General features: G+C 37.4%; 1 protein-coding gene across 18 annotated transcripts in view; it reads left to right on the forward strand.

The window, feature by feature from the left end:
- The window catches only part of LOC126183635 (CLIP-associating protein 1-B-like), a 764,859-nt gene extending 744,877 nt beyond the window's left edge, over positions 1–19,982 (forward strand). For 16 of the 18 annotated variants that reach the window (XM_049925761.1, XM_049925760.1, XM_049925770.1 and 13 more), the window contains 4 exons: positions 5,742–5,907; positions 9,018–9,195; positions 13,284–13,490; positions 19,667–19,982. In XM_049925761.1, coding sequence (XP_049781718.1) covers positions 5,742–5,907; positions 9,018–9,195; positions 13,284–13,490; positions 19,667–19,870 — 755 coding nt within the window. In that variant the 3' untranslated portion in view covers positions 19,871–19,982. The remainder of the gene's footprint in view (positions 1–5,741; positions 5,908–9,017; positions 9,196–13,283; positions 13,491–19,666) is intronic. The other 2 variants (XM_049925777.1, XM_049925772.1) reach the window with 2 other exon arrangements.
- The last annotated feature ends 1,447 nt before the right edge of the window (positions 19,983–21,429 follow it).

Consider the following 21,429-nt stretch of genomic DNA (forward strand, 5'->3'; position numbering starts at 1 on the left):
CATTCTTTCTCTTCGACCACTCCATAATGTCTGCCTTGCGCCTATTTGGATGTGGCAGCTTTTCTGTTTGAATAGAATGATAACTGGCATTATCCATCACTGTATCTGAGTCTTCTTCCAGTGGAAGTTCGATGTTACCGCCAAGTGCGAATTGCGCGCAGGTATTCGGTTTTTGAACGCAAAGGGCACTGCGCTGATTGAAATCCTACGCCAATTGACAGAAGTATATGGTGAGTAGTGCATGGATGTCAAAAAATGTTTGTAAGTGGTGTATAGAGTTTGCAACTGGTCAGACTGAAATTCACGATGAACAAAGAAGCGGGAAACTGTCAGTTTCTGAGGAGACAGTGTTGAAGGTTGAGCAAAGCATGCGTGAAGATCGGCGGATCACCCTGGATGATCTCTGCACGTTGGTCCCTGAGGTTTCTCGAAGCAACACTCACAGAATTTTAATGGAAACATTGAACACCGGAATGTGTGCGCAAGATGGGTACGGTACCTGACTGAGCACCACATGCGGCAACGAGTTGAAGCTTCTCGTGCATTTCTTCACCACCTTGCAGCTGAACAGGACAACATTCTGGACTCAATTGTCACGGGTTATGAAACCTGGGCATACCACTTTACACCTGAGACCAAGCAACAATCGTGCCAGTGGCGGCATCCTTCTTTGCCAAAGCTGCGGAAAATCAAACAAACACAGTGTGCTGGTCATGACAACGTTTTTTTGGGATTAGAAAGGGGTATTGTTTGTCAACTTTATGCCCACTGGGACCACAGTTAATGCTGACAGGTACTGCGAGACTCTGAAAAAACTCAAATGGGCAATTGAGAACCGGAGAAGATGAATGTTAAGCAAGGGTGTACACATTCTCCATGACAACGCTAACCCACACATCACTCGGCAAACCGTTGCTCTCCTGCATCAGTTTCAGTGGAACATAATCACCCACTCACCCTATAGTCCTGACTTGGCACACAGTGACTATCACCTGTTCCCTAAGTTAAAAGAACATTTGGCCAGAAAGCAATTCAGCTCCGATGACAAGGTGAAAGAAGAGGTTCATAACTTTCTGACCAGCATGGCGGCAAGCTGGTATGACATGGGCATACAAAAACTGCCACAGTGTCTACAAAAATGCATTGAGAGAAATGGTGATTATGTTGAAAAATAGCTAAATGTTCAACCTGTAAACTGATGTAAACCATTGTAGAAATAAACAAGTCTATGTACTTATAAAAAATAGGAGACCTTACTTTTGGGACTTCCCTCATAATTTGGCTTCTGGCATGAAGCCTCCAATCAGTGAACTGCGATGTGTGATGATTAATCTGACACCTCTACCAGTAGGCACTTTCAAATCACCGTTAACTTGGGAGTCGTGCCATATACACTTATTGGTGTAGTTCTATTAAACGCAAGTTTTATCTAAGTACACTACAGATCTATTGTCCTTAGCATGCGGTAAATGCTTTGTACGTAAAAACTTCGCTCTTGCTGTTTCATTTTCTTTGCAGCCTATCAAAAATGTTTGCCTATCATTTCGTTTTCTGAATCAGAAACTAAGGGAGCAGTGAAGACAAAGGAAGGAGGTCTGTGAGCCAGAATAATTGATTTTTTCATGGGGATCACTCTGTATTGTTTTACTGTTGGATACCCTCCTCTGTTGTTATAACCGAGAACAGTTCCACATGCAACCCCCTTGTTGAAATCATCAAATTCTGTAGATTTCTGTTCTCATTGCTATCCCTTTCTAGGAGAATTGATACAATTTTTCACATCTAGAGATTCTGCTGAGCTAAGACGGCCTATAGAAGATTTGGGAATACCACACTCTTTTCCTGTCAGTTAATGAGGTTACACAAAATTTATGGCTTTTTCATTGTTGACCTGATCAGTAAAAATTTCAGTACATTTGACATAATGATCTTAGATTGTTTTCGAATGTCTTTTCACCCTTTATGCGCATCGACCTGAGTAGCACTATGTGCAGGCCTTTGCTCTTGCATTTCGCTCACTACCAAACACAGGTCAGTGCACTGTTCCATGGGAGACTGAAACCACAAGTGAACACACAATATCGCATGGAAACACTGAACATTCAGCCGGTGCTCACCTACAAAATTTTTAAGACTTTACATGTGGTAACAAAGCTATGAGGTGAGTGAATTGCAATGATACACAATTTGTTTAGGAATTAATGACCTGAGTAAACTGCGTCTTTTGGCCTCAAACAATTTGCATTGGAAAATTGAATGTGGTGCAGTTTTATTGCCCTCCATATCCTTTCTGTGCAAGTGTTGGTTGAAGTTCCCATGGCCATTTATTGTTCCTAAAATGAGTTTCATCTATCATTCAAATTATAGGACATATGTTAAATAATGGCTTTGACATCATTAGCTTGCAATTTTTTTATTTTTGGATCTTAGTCCAATATTCTGCATTCTGCTTACTAATGCAGCTATGTGGTTGTGATTTTTCCATCACCTTGGTGATGATTATGACAGTTTTCAGACCAATAAATAGAGTAGTCACTCCTGTCATGGCCAGTTCAGCGTTGTTCATTGCTGTTAATTCCTGGGTGGCCAGGGACCACAGCAGGTTCATCCTGTGACAATCCCTGAGCCTCACAAGGTCTTTATGGCATTCTGTGATGATCTTTTATCTCGTTTCAGGGGCTGGTAAAGATTTCAGAGCTGCTCGGTTGTCTGAGTGAATGCAACTACCACAATCCTTGTAGCACCTAGGCAGATTCTCCTCCACACACACTCTCTAATAGCAAAGACTTCCTTCAGTAATATTGTTGCCAGCTTCCCTACAGAGATTGCTTTCTCATGTCTAGGCTGTAACCTGTCCCCAGCACTTTTGTCTGTTTTCAATCCACCAGTAAGCCAGACTGTCTCTCATGAATGGTATTGTGGTTCATTCTTCCACTGCCCCTGACTGCCATTTGTTGTCTTGAAATGTTTATTGAAGCAGCTGGAGGCTATTGTCTAGTTAGCTGGCATTTCCCTGACCATTCCTATACCTACTACATTTACTAAATTGGTGTGGGATTCTGGATATCCTATAGGTTTCCAAGTTTTAACCTGTATGCCCTTCTGCTGCCTTTGTTGTAACCCAGGGATGTAATGGGGGATTGTCTAGTATACTCTCCATCCCAGCAGTTGGTGTGCTGCTAATTCCGCCTGTTATAGCTAAGGAGACCAGTCTCTGCACCGTGTCAAGCACCTTCTGTTCTACTTTATTCTACTGTACAGTAGCCCCATAGATTATCATAGGTTTTATTACAGAAGTGTCTATCCAGTACATGCTCCTGGGACTTACACACCAGTTTTTACCACAGGCCCTTTTAGTACCCATAATAGCACCTTTTGTTTTGGGACAAATATTCTTAATGTGAGAGGTCAAAGATAGTTTCCCATCAAGGGTTATGTATAGATACTTCATTATCAACTCGGATGGTAGAACGTCCTTGAAGAGCATATGATTTCGGTACGTGTGCTGTATATGCTTCCTCATGAACGTTAAAAGTACAGTTTTCGCTGTGTTTAGCACACTGGATTCGCATTCGGGATGACAGCAGTTCAAACCCACATCCGGCCATCCACATTTTTCCATGATTTCCCTTAATCAGTCCAAGCAAATGTCGGCGTGCTTCCTTTGAAAGGGTGTGGCCCGTTTCCTTCCCCATCAATCCCTTATTCAAGCTTGTGCTCTGTCTCTAATGACCTTCATGTTGACAGGACATTAAACATTAATCTCTTCCTCGTCATCCTCCTCCTACAATGTTTTCCTGGGACAGAACCTTAGATTCTATTTCCTGCTGCATTGTTGCACAATGTTCAGAGTGAATTGTGCCATTGATGTGACATGATTAATTCCTCTGTGTATTCTTGGCAAAGTATCCTCCAGTATTTAACTCTTTGACAAGTTCATTCACATCTAGGTTCCACAGCTGTGGGGACAAAAGGGATCAACATTTTCTCATTCCTCATGGTTCTTCTACCTATTGTCAACTCAGCATGGTCTTCAATCCACCTGGCATATCGTAATCTTAATGCTATGCTCTTCTTGAAACTCTATAATCATAAATTGTATTGCTAAAAGCTCCCTCAATATCTAGGAAGATGCAGGGAGCTGTTTCCTGAACGTATAAAGAATTTTTCCACCTTCCCAACAAGTTCATGATGTGCTGTTTTGCATGATTTGCTGAGTTAATATGCATGTTTGTTTGCATGTAGAGGAACCTAAGTTAACTTCCTTTCCCCAACATTCACATTAACCATATTTTATAATATCATTAGGAGAAAGGAGGATAGACTGATTGGTCTCAATTCATCGGCCTTGGAACGTTCAGTGTTCCCTGGTTTGGAATGAAAACAACCTTCACTGTCCTCCAAGCATTAGGCTCCTGCTACCAGGCTGACTCTTAGTAGTCTGCACACGAGTCTGGTTAAGCCCTCTGTTGTTTGTTGCAGTAGAGCCAGAAAGATTCTGTCTCGGCTTGGTGACTTGAATGGTTGAAACATTCGGACCACCCATGCGATGTTTTTGAAATCAACACATTGTCTGACAGATTCTCAGTTCTCCTTTTGGTTACTTGTAAATCATTACCTTCCAGGAACTGAAACCTGGTCTGTGTTACCAGCTAGAGTGCATTGAGGGAAATGAGTTTTGGGAGCAAATCCAGGATCTTTTGTGCTATCCTTGTATACCCGCCACCCTCCTTCCTTAGAGTGTCTCCTGGGTTGGTTGGTATTCTTGTGGGTATTTTATGAAGTCTGGCTCTAGTAGCTGTACCTTTCACCTCACAGAATATCTCCCAGGGTGATAGTTCCCCTTGCTTAATGGCAGGATTGTATTTGGCAAGGGCTTCCCAATATTTTGCCCGTTGTATTTTCCTTCTCGCAAAGTTGAACGTTCTTCTTACCTGCTTCCATTGCAGTTCCAAATGATCATTCCATCCAGGTACGTTCCTGTTTGTGCATGTCTTGGTGACTGGACAATTTTCTAAGTATGAGGTCATAATAGCAGACATCACTTCATCTGCCATTTCCTCAAGATCTACCGGATTTCTTATCGAAGTTTTGAGTTCAGATCTACTGGATTTCTTATCGAAGTTTTGACTTGAGATAAGTTTTAGTTTAAGTCTCTCCTATGTCTGTTTTCCTAGGATTCCTATAGGCCATAGTCTGTTTAAGACCCATTTGAACCCCAAACTTATTATACATGTGATCAGATAAGGATGGTGCCCACATGGCATCTGTCTTTAGATGGACCCAAAAGTATGTCAGTTACTTTTTCCCTTTTTCTACTCCTGAGACTAGATTCCTTATCCCTATTCAAGATCTCTGAATTGCTGTGCAGTAGGTGTTCACATATCTACTCGTCACATTAGGTTGTGAACATTGGCATCATAAACAGCCAACAGTTTATCATTCAGCTGCGAGCAGCTGCCTACCAGTCTCTTCACTTCCTGGGAAGGTTGGTGGTACCTATAGTCAGAAGGTCTGTTTGTTCCCAATTGTAGTTTACAGTCACAAATATTTCTCTTTGATTGCATCTAAAGCTAACAACCTGTTTACCCCACCATAGCACCTGGCCACTCATAAATGAATATATGTAAATAACATATTGAAACCTGTAACTTGCAAATTCAGTGTACAATCTTCCTACAGATAGTGTGTATTTATAAAATGCATTAATTATTTTATTTGTTTGTTTATTTTAATTGCAGCTCTAGTAGAAGAAAACTGTCAAATTGTGCAGAATGTGATTGACACTTTAAAAGTTGATGATGAAGGAAATGCAAAAGTATCTGAGCAAGACTGTAAGAAAGCACTTTCTCAGTTAAAACACCTAATAAAATCTGGAGCCGTTGGTATCATAGTCTATAATTTCAAGTAAGTTTCAGAAAATTTGTTCTGCAATTTCTGTTGCATAGTTTCAGAAGACAGTATAGTACCATCATTGTTTGTGTTGTCCAAATATAATTTTGTTATTTCTACATCATTCATGTGTAACTGAGTAGCTTGATTTTCTTTTCATTTATTTAACTGATCAGTATTGTATGTAATATAGGTAGTGGTTCCACATTTCCTGTTTAACTAAAACTGTCGTAGGTGTTCAGATGATTACCGTGGCACACTACGCCCAGATTGTATTATTCTGTATTGTTTGTTGACTTGCCTTTTTATTGTAAGGCACAGGTCTATAACCATAGGCAGTGATGTGTTATAAAGCAGCTTGTGATAGTCATGAAAAAGCCAAAGTAAAAATGAGCCTGGTCTCAAGACATTCAAATTTGTCTGTCTGTAACGTAAAGTGTGAAAACTGGAATGAGAGAATGTGGTAAATGCTACAGAAGAAATACACACTTTTAAGAAGCCAAATGATAAAATGAGACATATAGACAGTTTAAAAAAATCACTTAGCATCATAAGATAGTCAGCAAGAGAAAGTAGTGTAACTGATAATGATATGAACAAACACAGAAAAGGGTGAGAGTATTTTAATAAGTGAGTAAGATGACTTTTAGTGTGTTTGGTGCTCTTTAGTAAACTTGTGTGGAAGGCTGCTACAGGACTGCAGGATTTTATTTAAATGGCCGTAGCACAGAAATTGTTTGTTGAAAATTAATGAAAGATCTGGAAATTTTTAATAACACACCTTTATTACTTTGAAACATATATGATCACTTAAATAACCTGACATTTATGTCTCTGGCTTCTTTTATCTTTTCAATAGCTTGATAAACAACAAATGTGTTATCTGCTGAAATATTAGCAACCTTTTAAATATATTAATATATGGGTACCATTTTACACATTTTTTTTCTTTCAGTGAGTACAGTTTTTAGTTCCTCATTTCTTTCAACTTGCTCACTTCCCAATAAAGATCATAAAGGTGTGTCAACACTAAAATCTGTGTACATAGCTGATGAAGTAGTGTTGCCTTTTTTCAACGAGATAGCAGCTGTCGAATACATTATTGGATCACCAACAGTGTGGAGGCTCAAGTGCTATGAGTATGTGCTAATAGTTCTTTGCTTTTGGGGTTAATCTGTTACCATTCATTCTGTGCAGTTGTCAGAAACAGCGACTTCCATCTCCTCACAGCCTCTGAAATTCTCTCTGTAAATGTTTTTTAATATTCTATTATCCAAAACCTCTAGCTTCTCATATAAAGTCATTCAGATGGCAAAAAGACATTCAGTGTTGACCATGATTGTATAGTGCTTTATTTTGGTGTTTTAAGAGATGGACTTTTTATTGTAGTATTGTCTCCCCCCGAACCCGTACACACTGTCAGTTTTTAAGATGCAATATTCAAATGTTGCTTTCTCTAACCCGTTCCCCTGCATAGTCCACCAGTGTACAACTTTTTGACTCTTTTGCATCATCCTATGTGTGTTGTGAGGAGTTTTGGTCCATATCTGTCACCTTTTCTTCTGTTGGTCATGTCTGAATTCTGTAAATTATTAATTACATATAAAACAATCTGCAACAATTTGGGCAGTGATTTTAAACTTCCACCACTATACTATTGACACTAAGCAGCTGTCTTTCCAACATTACCTGCAGCTGTTGAGATAGTGTTAGTGTTCTTTCATGGAGATAGTGAGCTTCATAATGGAGGTATTCGTGTTGCCTCTTACATTTATTATTTAGATTTTGTTTTTCATCCAACCGCACACACAAAATTCTAATGAAAGCTATCAGTAGATCATCATGACAGTTGAAATCATTTGAAAAATGTTGCATTTAGAAGAGGGGTCACTTCAGGGCTAGCTGAGTAGGTAGAGCATGCAAATTAGCACAATAGATACAGCACTGGGCTTGAATTCAGTAGGATTGGGGCTCAAATCCCTACCCAGCCTCTATGTTTTCCATGGTTTATGTAAATCACTTAAGGCCACTGGTGGGATGCTTCCTTGGAAATGGACATGGGCCATTTTCTTTGTTATCCTTGTCTGATTCGAGTTTTGGCTCATTTCTAATTACCTTCTGATTGATGGGGTGTTCAACTCCAGTTGTCCTTCTTTCGATCCTTCCTGTATGATCAAGGTCACCATAATGCCAAAAGAGCAGATCAGCTTCTTCTGTTAAAAATGACTTCTGCCAATGCTAGAGAAAGCTCACATCCCCGAAAGGTTACAGACGTGCCCCCTGTAAGATGGTTTATTAATCCAGGAAATGAAATTGGCTGACTGATGGCCATGTGGAACATATATAATCAGAAAGTTGATGTTGAAAGTGACTCAAAAATTTTGTGTGTATTTTCTACTGATTGCCCATGTGAGTTGCAAATTTTATTGTTGGCATAGTGACTGAAAGTAACCCTTAAGTGATCAGAGTTAATCGAATTATTTGACAAAAACCTTTAGTCATTCACAGTATCAGAGTAACATAACATCTCTTAATTAAACATGTTTTGATGATTATCATACCGTTTGTGTGTGTGTGTGTGTGTGTGTGTGTGTGAGAGAGAGAGAGAGAGAGAGAGAGAGAGAGAGAGAGAGAGAGAGAGAAGAGGGTTGGGGGTGGGAGGGGGGGAGATATCAACATGAACAGATAGTTTTCATGTGCTTATCGTATGTATCGGCCATATTCGTGGCATGAATATTTCACAGTTTTAATTGTTTGGAAACTATCAGATAGAAGTTCATTTTTCCCTTTAGCACATGCACATAGAGTGATTGCCATGTCAGTGCACATGTCATGATAGACTATAGCCATCACCTTTCTAATTCCATACTTGTTGCTAATAAATTGTAATTAACATCTTATGCAGTGGCATTGTTGTTATCATCATAATTATTTTTGTTATTAATAATCTTCCATGCATTTAATTCAGATTCACATAATGTAAAAACATGCTTTGACTGTGGGTGGCATTTTAAATATTGACACTGAACATTGTACTCATCTAGGGCAAAAGCTAAATTCCTAATATTACTGATACAGTGCACGTATGATTTTGACTTATGTATGCCATTACTTTATTTTTATAGGGTTCTATTAAGGGTTCTGGTGTCACAATTGGCACTACCTCACTCTCCAGTGAAGACGTACATTTTAAATGTGCTACACGATATGATCAAAGACCCGACTGTGAGACATTGTTTTAATATGTACGTAGAGTTAATCGTGCTGCGAACGCTAACAGCTTACAGTGACCCGTGCAAAGAGGTTTGTGTAATATTTATTTACTGGCATTTGAAATATGCGCATTCTTTTGTACATGATTTATATTGTAGCTACTGTCTCTGTGGCATGCGATAAAATACTATAGATCAAGTATAAAATAAGGTAGTGATAAACAGGATTTCTTTCAAACCAATTTCTACTTTCATTGTTCTCTGATGTTTCATAATGGGATTAAGTATATTGTTCCTCTTTTAAAGAATATGAGAATCTCTGCAAAAATTCTCCAATTGCAATGGTTGTTGCCCATAATACAGTCACTTAAATGGTGGCTAAGTCTTTCTTTATAAGATAATTCATAATAATGGAAACATTAAAACATACTTTTTAAAATACCATTGAAGCTTCACAACTGCAGTTGACACACATTTGTTTTCATTTTAAATAGTGTATATGTTTACACAGAGTTATATGCATAACACACTTTCTCAGGTATTTGTAAATTAACAAATTTGATGTGCATATCACTTTAAATTCCCATATTGCATGTGGTGTCTTCACGTGACAGCACAGGATGCACAAGTACTCCATTACAGCAGAACAGGGCATGCAGTGTGACTGGTGGTAACATCTCTCATTACTGGACAGGTGCCTTACACAAGTCAGCAGTGGCCTATAGCATACTACACCGTGTGTGTACAACCAAATTTAATTTCTTGGACAAAGTGGCCACACTAAAAGAATGATGTTCACCTGGTGATTGCATATGACCACCAGGCCAGTCCAGTGTAATGGGGCATACTCATTGATCTGATGGATCCCAGCTTTGTAAACTTAATTAAAAATGCGTGCATAATTTTGCACGTTGTTGTTTGTATAGACAGCAGGTATCACAATATCCCTAGAAACTCATTGTGGTGGTGTACATGCTCTTAACGTGATATCGACCCAATTGACAAAGCTGGCAGTGTATTAATTATTTTCCTAATTACTCGCAATATTGTAACATTTCAGCGGGACTTACTAGATGAACAAATGGTGAGAATCCTTCTCTAGACTATACTTCAACTCATCTGTGAACAGCACCCATTTTTTATGAGACTAAGTCCTCTGATGAGCTGTAAAGCATACATTGCAGCCTCTGTAAACCAACAATACTCAGTCTGATGGGAAATGTGTGCTGTAGAAGCTACCGTGTGGTTGCAATACTTTGCCATAAAATTGTTTGCCGTGCCATCTAATACTCGTGGGGGACTGGAATGCAGTTATAAGGGAAGGAGTAGAAGAAAAGGTTACAGGAGAATATGGGCTTTGGGCAAGGAACAACAGAGGAGAAAGACTAATTGAGTTCTGTAACAAGTTACAGCTAGTAATAGCGAATACCTCGTTCAAGAATCAAAATAGGAGGAGGTTTACTTGGAAAAGGCCAGGTGATACGGGACGATTTCATTTAGATTACATTGTGGTCAGACAGAGATTCCGAAACCAGATATTGGATTGTAAGGCGTACCCAGGAGCAGATATAGACTCAGATCACAATATAGTAGTGATGAAGAGTAGGCTGAAGTTTAAGACATTAGTCAGTAAGAATCAATACACAAAGAAGTGGGACACGGAAGTATTAAGGAATGACGAGGTACGTTTCGAAGTTCTCTAAGGCTATAGATGCAGCAGTAAGGAATAGCTCAGTAGCAGTGCAGTTGAAGAGGAATGGACATCTCTAAAAAGGGCCATCACAGAAGTTGGAGAGGAAAACATAGGTACAAAGAAGGTAACTGTGAAGAAACCATGGGTAACAGAAGAAATACTTCAGTTGGTTGAGGAAAGGAGGAAGTACAAAAATGTTCTGGAAAACTCAGGAATACAGAAATAGGAAGTGCAGGGAACCTGAGACGAAATGGCTGCTGGAAAAATGTGAAGACATCGAAAAAGGCACGATTGTCGGAAGGACAGGCTCAGCATGCAGGAAAGTCAAAACAGCCTTTGGTGACATTAAAAGCAAGGGTGGTAACGTTAAGAGTGCAACAGGACTTCCACTATTAAATGTAGAGGAGAGAGCAGATAGGTAGAAAGAATACACTTGAAAGCCTCTACGAGGGGGAAGATTTGTCTGACGTGATGGAAGAAGAAACAGGAGTCGATTTAGAAGAGATAGGGGATCCAGTATTAGAATCAGAATTTAAAAGAGCTTGCAAGGATTTGAGGTCAAATAAGGCAGAAGGGATAGATAACATTCCGTCAGAATTTCTAAAATCATTGGAAGAAGTGGCAACAAAACAACTGTTCACGTTGGTGTGTAGAATGTATGAGTCGGGCGACATACGATCTGACTTTTGGAAAAGCGTCATCCACACAATTCCGAAGACAGCAAGAGCTGACAAGTGCGAGAATTATCGCACAATTGGCTTAACAGCTCATGCATCCAGGTTGCTTACAAGAATAATATACATAAGAATTGGAAAGAAAATTGAGGATATGCTAGATAATGATCAGTTTGGCTTTAGGAAAAGTAAAGGCACAAGAGAGGCAATTCTGACTTTGCGGTTAATAATGGAAGCAAGATTAAAGAAAAATCAAGACACATTCATAGGATTTGTTGACCTGGAAGAAGCGTTCAACAATGTAAAATGGTGCAAGATGTTCGAAATTCTGGAAAAGTTGGGGTAAGCTATAGGGAGAGACGTGTCAGATACAATATGTACAACAGCCAAGAGGGAATAATAAGAGTTTACGACCAAGAACAGAGTGCTCGTATTAAAAAGGGTGTAAGACAAGGATTAGCTTTTCACCCCTACTGTTCAATCTGTACATCAAGAAAGCAATGGTGGGAATAAAAGAAAGGTCCAGGAGTGGAATTAAAATCCAATGTGAAAGGATATCAGTGATGCAGTTCACTGATGACATTGCTATCCTGAGTCAAAGTGAAGAAGAATTGCATGATCTGCTGAATGGAATGAACAGTCTAATGAGTACATAGTATGGATTGAGAGTGAATCGAAGAGAGGCGAAGGTAATGAGAAGTAGCAGAAATGAGAACAGTGAGAAACTTAACATCAGGATTAATGGTCATGAAGTAGATGATGTTAAGGAATTCTACTACCTAGACAGTAAAATAACCAATGACGGATGGAGCAAGGAGGACATCAAAAGCATATTAGCTATGGCATAAAAGGCATTCTTGGCCAAGAGACGTCTACTAATATCAGATATCAGCCTTAATTTGAGGAGGAAATTTCTAAGACTGTACGTCTGGAGTACAGCATTGTATGGTAGTGAAACATGGACTGTGGGAAAAAACGGGAACAGAAGAGAATCAAAGCATTTGAGATGTGGTGCTACAGACAAATGTTGAAAATTAGATGGACTGATAAGTTAAGGAATGGGGAGGTTTTGCGCAGAATTGGAGAGGAAAGGAATATGTGGAAAACACTTATAAGGAGAAGGGACACGATGATAGGACATCTGTTAAGACATGAGGGAATCACTTCCATGGTACTAGAGGGAGCTGTAGAGGGCAAAAACTGCAGAGGAAGACAGAGATTGGAATACATCCAGCAGATAATTGAGGAAGTAGGTTGCAAGTGCTACTCGGAGATGAAGAGGTTAGTTCAGGAGAGGAATTTATGGTGGGCTGCATCAAACCAGTCAGAAGACTGATAAAAATGCTGTCCTGCTTCCTTAGACCTCGAGTATTGTGTGGCAGGTCCACTATACCCAAGATCTGCATGCAAGGCCCGTTGTAGGACCAAAAAGTCTTACACTGGCATTCCATGTAGGTCTGGCCTTCCTATATTGTTCCACCACATTTTATCCTGTGCAATTTCACCATGAAACATTAGTTTTCACAGTTCTAATTGATTACTAAAAGTATAGGCATGAGTGTGTGCTAGAGCAAAAATGTGTAACTGATTTTGATCAAATCAACGTAATGCATCAATTTTTTTCTTTGGAATTAGCAGTATATTGCGGAGCTATAATTTTCAGTTTTGACTGGAAATACAGGGTGTGTCTTCTTTTTTATTATAAAACTATTTATTCTGCACGTTGCATACCATGCTCAGCAACTTCAGCTTATTTTATTTAGTAAATGTTCTCTTTAACAAGGAAAGGCATTTATGTGGAATATTTTTCAGGTGTCGAAAGCAGCTGAGCACTGCATTTCAGCTATTGGAAAATCACTGCCTCCTGAACAACTCATTAATGTAGTTTGTCCATTGATAAAAACAGGAGATCTTCCAATGAATTTGGGAGCTATAAAAATTTTAACTCGTGTCATTGAACACACTACGCAAGATATTTTAGAACCACATCTGAAAGAAATAATGGAAAGTCTCATCAAAGTGAGTGAATTATTTCAGTAATTAAGAACAAACTTAACCTATAATTACTATTTAACTTTTGTCACCTCTAAAAGGTTTCATTGTCGGATAATAGTCTTTCGATATTTGGCTTTATGAGATCTTTTCATGTGAGTTCAACAAAAGAGGAAAAATAAAAAAAGAAAAAAATGCCCAACCAGCTCCGGTGCCCATGTGTCGCATGCCTAGCCCATGCAGCTGCCAATCATCCCTTCTGTATTCATATCCAGCACATCTACTGCCTTCCTCCAAGCAGCTCTATACGCATGCCCAACCCCACCCACTTTCCACCTGTTTCTCCCGCTACCCACCCAATATATATTAGCTCTTTCATTTTATTTGAAATTTATTACATTTTTAATACCACGATAGTGCAGAATGATACTTCATAATATTTTGAAAATAAATTAAAGTTTTCATTTACCATCCAGTTTATGGGAAATTTGCTGATTAAGTACTCTGAAGAACACATTGTATAAGACACAAAGGTAATGGAAGGGTACCCAAAATAATCCTCATTACAACTCTCAGGGGCAACTCGTAATTAATGTGATCAATTTAAAGTCATTTCATAGACATTTAGTGGCAAAGTAAAAAATTGAAGAAGAAAATCACTGGGGTGTTTTGTCTTGTGTGCTATGTTAAAAATTTTAGGTCACTTTTTATGAGTTTGTCTTACAGTGTCTGTTGTTTCAAACATATGTACAAATAATTATTAAGAAATATATGTGTTCAGTGTTACTGTTCTTAATAGTAAATAATATTTTGTTTAAAAACAAAGGGAGGAGTGGTAACTTAAGTCATATAGTGGTAGGGTTCTATCTTTTGTTATTACGTCACTTAATGAAGGCAGTAAAAAGGGATATACAGAAGTTAAAACTTTGAAAATTATGGGAAAATGTAAGAAAGAAAATAAGAATTGCATTAGATGCTGAAGTGCCAGAAAATTCTGTTCACATGGACTTGTTGCTTGATATGAAGGAACAGTTTTCACCAAGTTAAAAACTGCAGTAACTGGCTGCATCAGCATCTACCTTGGTAAAACATTTGAAATACTCTTGCAGCTCCCGACTATTAGCTGTACCAAAAACTGAATATTTTAAAGAATAAGGTTTCTGAACAGAAACTAGCCTGAAAAGATAGATCAAGCTTAAACCTTAGGTAATTGATTTAGTAAATAGTTTTTATGAACAGGGAAACAGCTGATTTTTATAAAAGTTGCGTGAAATGCATTCCAATTTTAAAAGTGAATATCCTGGAGGAGGAGGGGGGGGGGGGGGGGGAGCAGTTTATTTTATTCTGGTCAGTCTGCCCCAAAGCTTGTATTTCAGCCAGTGCTAAAGGTACCACCACTCAGTATGTTTCTGCACCATTCATTAGAAAATGCATTGAATTTAATCAGTGGGTTTTAACAGAAAGAAGACACATGATGACACATTCTGCAGACATAACAGATTTTATAATGAACCTTTCATGTAAACTGGAAAAACTTGTTCCACGCTCTTATTTTGCAAAGTTTCAGTCAAAATATAACAACGTGCTTAGGGTCAATTGCATAAAGCAGTTTGTCTTAGATTAGCACAAAAAATGAACTCAGATCAAGCTGGAGTAAGAAATCAGCATTTTTATAAACGTTAATGTCAAATTATATCACCCTGAACTGATATCATCCATGATTAACACACTTTTGTGGATCAAATCAATTTCAACTACAGCTGTAAGTTTACACCCTTGTGATGGTACACACAACAACAGGTTCTGTTGTGTTAATACAAGTTGAAAATAATAATAATAATAAAGAAATTGTTGTTAACACAAGATGTGTCAAGTAAATATGTGAATATGACTCCCTCACTGCAGAAGTTCAAATAATATTTTCAATCTGTGAGGCTGTGTTAAGTAAGTTACCAATGATTTATGTAATGGATGCAGATAATAAGTGATCTCATAATAACTCTTGGAGATAACTCATAATTAATGTGTTAATTTAAAGGCATTTCATAGAAACTTAAGTGGCAGAGTTAAAAATGGAATTTAGAACTATTTGCAGACACCAGACAGTAATGACTGAACATTTACTACAAAAAATGCTGTCTAGACATGAATAGCAGTAACTAAACAAGTGAAATTAAATTTTAACTGCTGAACAGATGCTTAAACTGCTGGCAACTGCATGTACATTGACGAACAGAAAAAGTAAACATATGTAAGTCAATTCATATCGATAACAGCTCTACTTAAACAGACAGTGCAAGTGTACAGTTCTGCCACTGTCTGCACGAATAGTTTCTTTAGTATTGAATAAAAAAAACTTTAAAGCTTGTGAACTATTGGAGCTTTCATTCACACAGAAAAGCATCTAAATCCATTGCCAACAGTCTGCGTTATGTATGTTTTTATCATGTTTAGCAAACTCCTGAAAACCTAATGCAAAGCAACAGTTGTTTACAGTTTGTCTCTGCAGTCAAATCAGCTGTGCCCTCTAACAGCCAAACCTGAGTGGCTTTAAATTATCAGCTGTCGAGTAGTGTATTTTGTGCAATAATGGTTAAAAAATAATTATGACAGCTCTGTGTTTTGAGGCCACACCACCTAGCATTCTAGGCAGATGTGGTGGACAATGTTCTATGTAGAAGAACATTAGGCACTGAGAATTATGTTGTTTCTTTTCTTTTACTTGAGGGATGTCTTGATCTTTTCTGGCTACGGGGAAGTTTGTTATGCTTATTTTCCACTGTCTTTACAACACAAGTCTTTCAACAATAAATACTTTGTGTATATGATGTACAATTTATTCCTGCAGTCAAAGCATGATAATCATGATAATAGATGATGTAGCAGTTTTGCCAAGCATGTCTCAGGGTAATTCAGATCAACACAGAACCTGATTAAGTTGATCCAAGTTCAGTGTAATAAGACACAGTGAAATTGTGAAATAGGTTCATTTTCTGAATTAAGATCAAAATTGACCTCCAATCAATGATTTTTATACAGTCAACCCTTAAAGGGTCATCTGATGTACACGTTGCCACAGTATCAGTGGACTTCGTGAAAATTACTACTTTACTACTCCGTGAAAATTACTACTTTACTACCCAGGAAGAAACCCAAGGTTACAGTTGGACATTTGACTCTTGCACTATACACCTATTGAAGTTAACCTCAGAAATACTGAGGATGAAAGATCATTTAAATGTCAGACCAGATGACACGCAACATGATACTTGTATGTTCTACAGAATTCAAAAACTATGCCAGATTTTATCATAGAAATGTATTCATAAGTACAAGCTGTCATTATTTTAGTGATAATGTGCAAGCCAATACAAAAATGAATATAATTTGATCAACCTATTTCTCCCATCAAAATAGTTTTGAGATCAGTAATGGCTGAACAGTTATTCTTTGCAACACATGAAAAAAGTGGTTGTTAGGGTGTAGAGAGGACAATTAAAATGTTATCTCAAAAGGAATGTATACAAAGACCTGTACAAAATCAAGCATTATGTGAATCAGGCCAATTTCAGTTTTGTTATATTACAATCACCAAAGCTATTTTACCATGGAATAGTCTGTATATTAGTCACCTTCAGATGATGTGGTATGTTTTACAGAAGTTAAAATACTTTGAGGAACCAGAAGTGTCCATAACTTTAAGCCACTGGATTTATTAGGAAAATTGGAAGCAAGTAGGATCTGTAATGATGTGAAACCCCTCTGGAAATATAATTTAAAGAATAAATTGAAATCTCTTTTGTGAGAAGAAAAATTTGATCCTATCTTGTAATGTAGCTTGCAAATATTACAATCTGTGGTGTGTGGGATTATCACTGAAATAAATAAAATAGAAAAGATGTTACTGTTCAATTCACGAACCTTTCAGAATCATCACTAACATTCCATTGGCTCAGAGTCCATCCTCTATTCAAGTAAAAATGTTGCTATTTTAAATTGTATTATTTTTACACAGTGTGGTTAAAAACTGAATAAATCAGGAAGTTTTTTTATTTTTTATTTTTAACTTAATTTTTTTAAACTGCTCCTGGTTGAGCCAGTTTGTTTTATAGCTTTGATTAATTAAGATTTCTCACTTGCACAGTTATGGACTACACTTGTTGCCATTGTTTCCTTGGTGTTGAAGTATTATTTATTAAAAAACATAACACTGAAAAGATTTTCAAAAAATACAAATGTTTGTGCAGAAACAAATTTTGTAGAAAATGAAAAGTGACTAGAAGGTTACAATATAGCAGAAAAAATACCATGTAGAAACAGAGACCCCTATTTATTTTTATTTTATTTCTTTCTTTTATGTAATGTAATGCTGAAAACCAAAATGTAAATGTAGATTTTATGCTGCCTTGGTGAATTTGCTAAAAAGTATTAAGTAACTACCACTACGTTTCATACAAATACAATGTTAAATGAAAAATATAATTTAGATTCATAATTTTAAGCAAGCATCATTTTGCACCATTGTGGTGTTAAAATAGTAAAAACTGGCAAACTGTGAAATGCTACAGTATGAAAACAGAAACAGATTTGGTGCATTCTCTCTCTCTCTCTCTCTCTCTCTCTCTCTCTCTCTCTCTCTCTCTCTCTCTCTTTTTCCTTCGTTGTGTACATGGTGAGTCGGGAGGAAAGGTATACACTTTGAGGAGTGATGGTATTAGTGGTTGTGAACAACAACAAAAAACGGGTAGTTTCCTGCCTTAATAGACCACAAGTGTCCCTATCAAGTTGCTCGTCACAACTTCCTGTACACTGCTGTGTTATGTTGTCAGCAATGACAATGTTTGAATAATACGAAAAAACAAATAACAGTGTACATTGAATGTGATCTATGTCGGAAACCATTCGGAATATGGCGTATGTCCATATGAAGTTTCTTGTTCAGAATCACCTATTATCACCCCTAAAAGTATGTACCCTTTCTCCTGTCTCACCCTGTATACAGAAACACAAATGGCCGAATGCTGTTTATCTCAAGCACTTAATCCGTTGGGGTGATAGATAGGCACCTTTGTTGTTGTGATATTGTAATTCCACATTACAACAATAAGAAGCATGATTGTGTGGACAGTTGTTGAATATCAACCTTTGTTGTTGTGATATGGTAATTCCATATTACAACAATAAGAAACATGATTGTGTGGACAGCTGTTGAATATCATTGGCAGTAACATGGTGGTGAAAAGTCTTGATACTTAGTTTGTTAAGATTTTCCTAATGACATGTATTGCATTATGGGGCCTCCTTGATGCACTCTAGTATCTTCTACTTGTCTCTGCTGAAATTGTGTGTTCTTCAAAGTGTAAAGCCTTACAAGACATTTGAACTGATGTTCTGCACTACTGTCCAAACCTATCACCTTTGTGTGGTTTTTGACATTATGTTGTACGAAAGACAGAATTTTGTGGTTTTCGTATTATTTCAAACCTGGCATTTCTTTGTTCTACTTGTAAAACTTTTCCAATGTTATTCTGAAGTTATAATAAGCTTCTAGTAGAAGAACTGATTATTTTTTAGCTCTGTGTTGTCCAATACAGAATTAAACAAAGTTTGTGTGATGTCTATGTAATAATTGTGGTATCACTTTTGAACATCTGCAATCCTTGTTGTTGCTGCCATGAATATTATGTATAGTATTTTGTGAATGTAAGTAGTGAAGTAGAAATATTGTGATACATTGTGTACATTTTTGTTATATGATGTGAATTGCTATGTGATAGATGTCGGTTGTAACACAAACATTCAACTACCTGTATTAGGAAAATCATTAATGAGAAATTGGTATTTGTAAATAACTCTGCATCACAGGGACATAATCTTTTTTGCATTCATAAGTAAATGTCATATAAGGGATTAACAGACCAGCAGGAATACAGGAAATGGGGGTTTGCAAAGTATCATTTACAACAGAGTGTATTCAGAGTTATGTTAAAAATGAAAATGAAATTACTATGGTGTGAAAGAAAGAGTACAGCCTGAAATAAAAACAAAAGATCACCCCATACCATAAAAACAAAACATATAATATTTTGATCATTTCCAGATGTTTACATTATTTTAGATAATTTTTAAGTGTTAACATTTCTAGGACTAATTAGCTACTTTATCTCATTTTTATTTCAATAAATAATTTGTTTTGTTTACAGGCATATGATAATGAAGAAAGTTCTGTGAGGAAATCTGCTGTATTTTGTATGGTAGAATTACATGGTATTGTTGGAGAGGCAGTTTTGCAACCGCATTTAGCTAGCTTAAACAACAGTAAGCTGAAGCTGCTTCACTTGTATATCAAACGATCGCACCATGGTGGTTCGAGTGGCATCACTTCACCAAAAACCACAACGTCGTGAAACTTTTAATACTCGTTAATTTCAGCTTTAATGTATTCTATCATTCCAGTGCTTGTCAATTTTTTTAACAAAACAGAGTTTTCCAGTTATTAAAGCCCAAAAATAAACAGTATATTGCATGTATTTATTTTTCACCCATTAATTCCCATATATATTTCACTGCGTTGTTTTATAGCTACAGAAATTATTGTAGCACATATTTAGTTCAGTGTAATACATGTGCGTGAATGAACAGTGAACAGGAAGTAAGTAACATTTTCTGCCAACTGCCAATACTGGTAACAGGTGCAGATACCAGCAGTAGAATGTTTTATGTTAGTGGCTTTTCAACTAATTTGACAACCGGTGACAATATGAAACACAGTCAGTGAAATGACACACAATAATTGGGACCAATTTTGTTATATTCTGTATTGCTACGAAATATACAGGGTAATTATAATTAAAGTTAAACTTTCAAACCACTGTAGAAATAATACCACTGGTCATAATGACGTCAAATTGCAACGGAATATTATCGGAGAAGGGGGAAAACGTATGGCAGAAGAAAAATAAATACTTACAAAATGTCACAATAGATGGCGCTGTAAGCATTATAATTTAATAGTGGTCAATTACAAATGACAAATGAATCTCACAACCATTCCTAAGGTGTAAATTTGATGTTAAACAAACTTTACTACTCAGTGTGCATGGATGTATAGATGTGATACTGTTAATTATGTAAGCTCATCCACCACGGCAAGGTCATATCACATCAGATGGGAAAAATCGGTTTTTAATTGTGCTGAGCCCAAAAACCGCATAAAAAGCATCACTCACATCAGTTTTTAATTGTCCTGAGGCCAAAGACCACATAGAAAGCATCAGTCACATCAGTTTTTAATTGTCCTGAGGTTAAAATTCGCATGAAAAATCATCAATCAAAATCAAATCGGATTATTAATTTCCATTTGACTGGCGCAAAACATGTTATATGCTGTCCACCGTTTTCTGCAACAAGTCGAAATTGAGAAACAGCATGTTCCACAACTGATCGAAATGTTTCTGGGGTCATGTTCAGAATGTGTTGTGCCTTTAATGCAGTTGTGTTTGCAATCAGCACACTGAATGTAACATCTTTCATAGCCACACAGCCAAAAGTCACTTTGATTAAAATCAGGTGATCGGGACAGCCAGGCTGTAGGGAAATGGTGGCTGATAATTCTAGCATTTCCAAAATGGTGCTTCAGCAGCTGATGAACTGGATTTTCAATGTGTTTAGGTGTGCCATCTTGCATAAAAATAATCCCATCCAAGTTGTTGCCGAGCTGGAATGACATATCTGTGCAAAATACACTCATAGTGCTTACCAGTGACGGTACAGGTGTACAAGTAACAGGACCGGAAGCACCTGTCTCTTCAAAAAAATATGGCCCTATGATAAATGATGCCGTAAACCTGCACCACACAGTGACCTTTTCAGGATGCAGTGGTACTGATTGATTTGCGTGTGGATTTTCCATTGCCCATATTCGATAATTCTGTGTACTGACATATCCTGTCAGATGGAAGTGGGC

Source organism: Schistocerca cancellata, chromosome 4 (genome assembly GCF_023864275.1).
Source record: "Schistocerca cancellata isolate TAMUIC-IGC-003103 chromosome 4, iqSchCanc2.1, whole genome shotgun sequence".
In the NCBI taxonomy this organism is placed as follows: domain Eukaryota; kingdom Metazoa; phylum Arthropoda; class Insecta; order Orthoptera; family Acrididae; genus Schistocerca; species Schistocerca cancellata.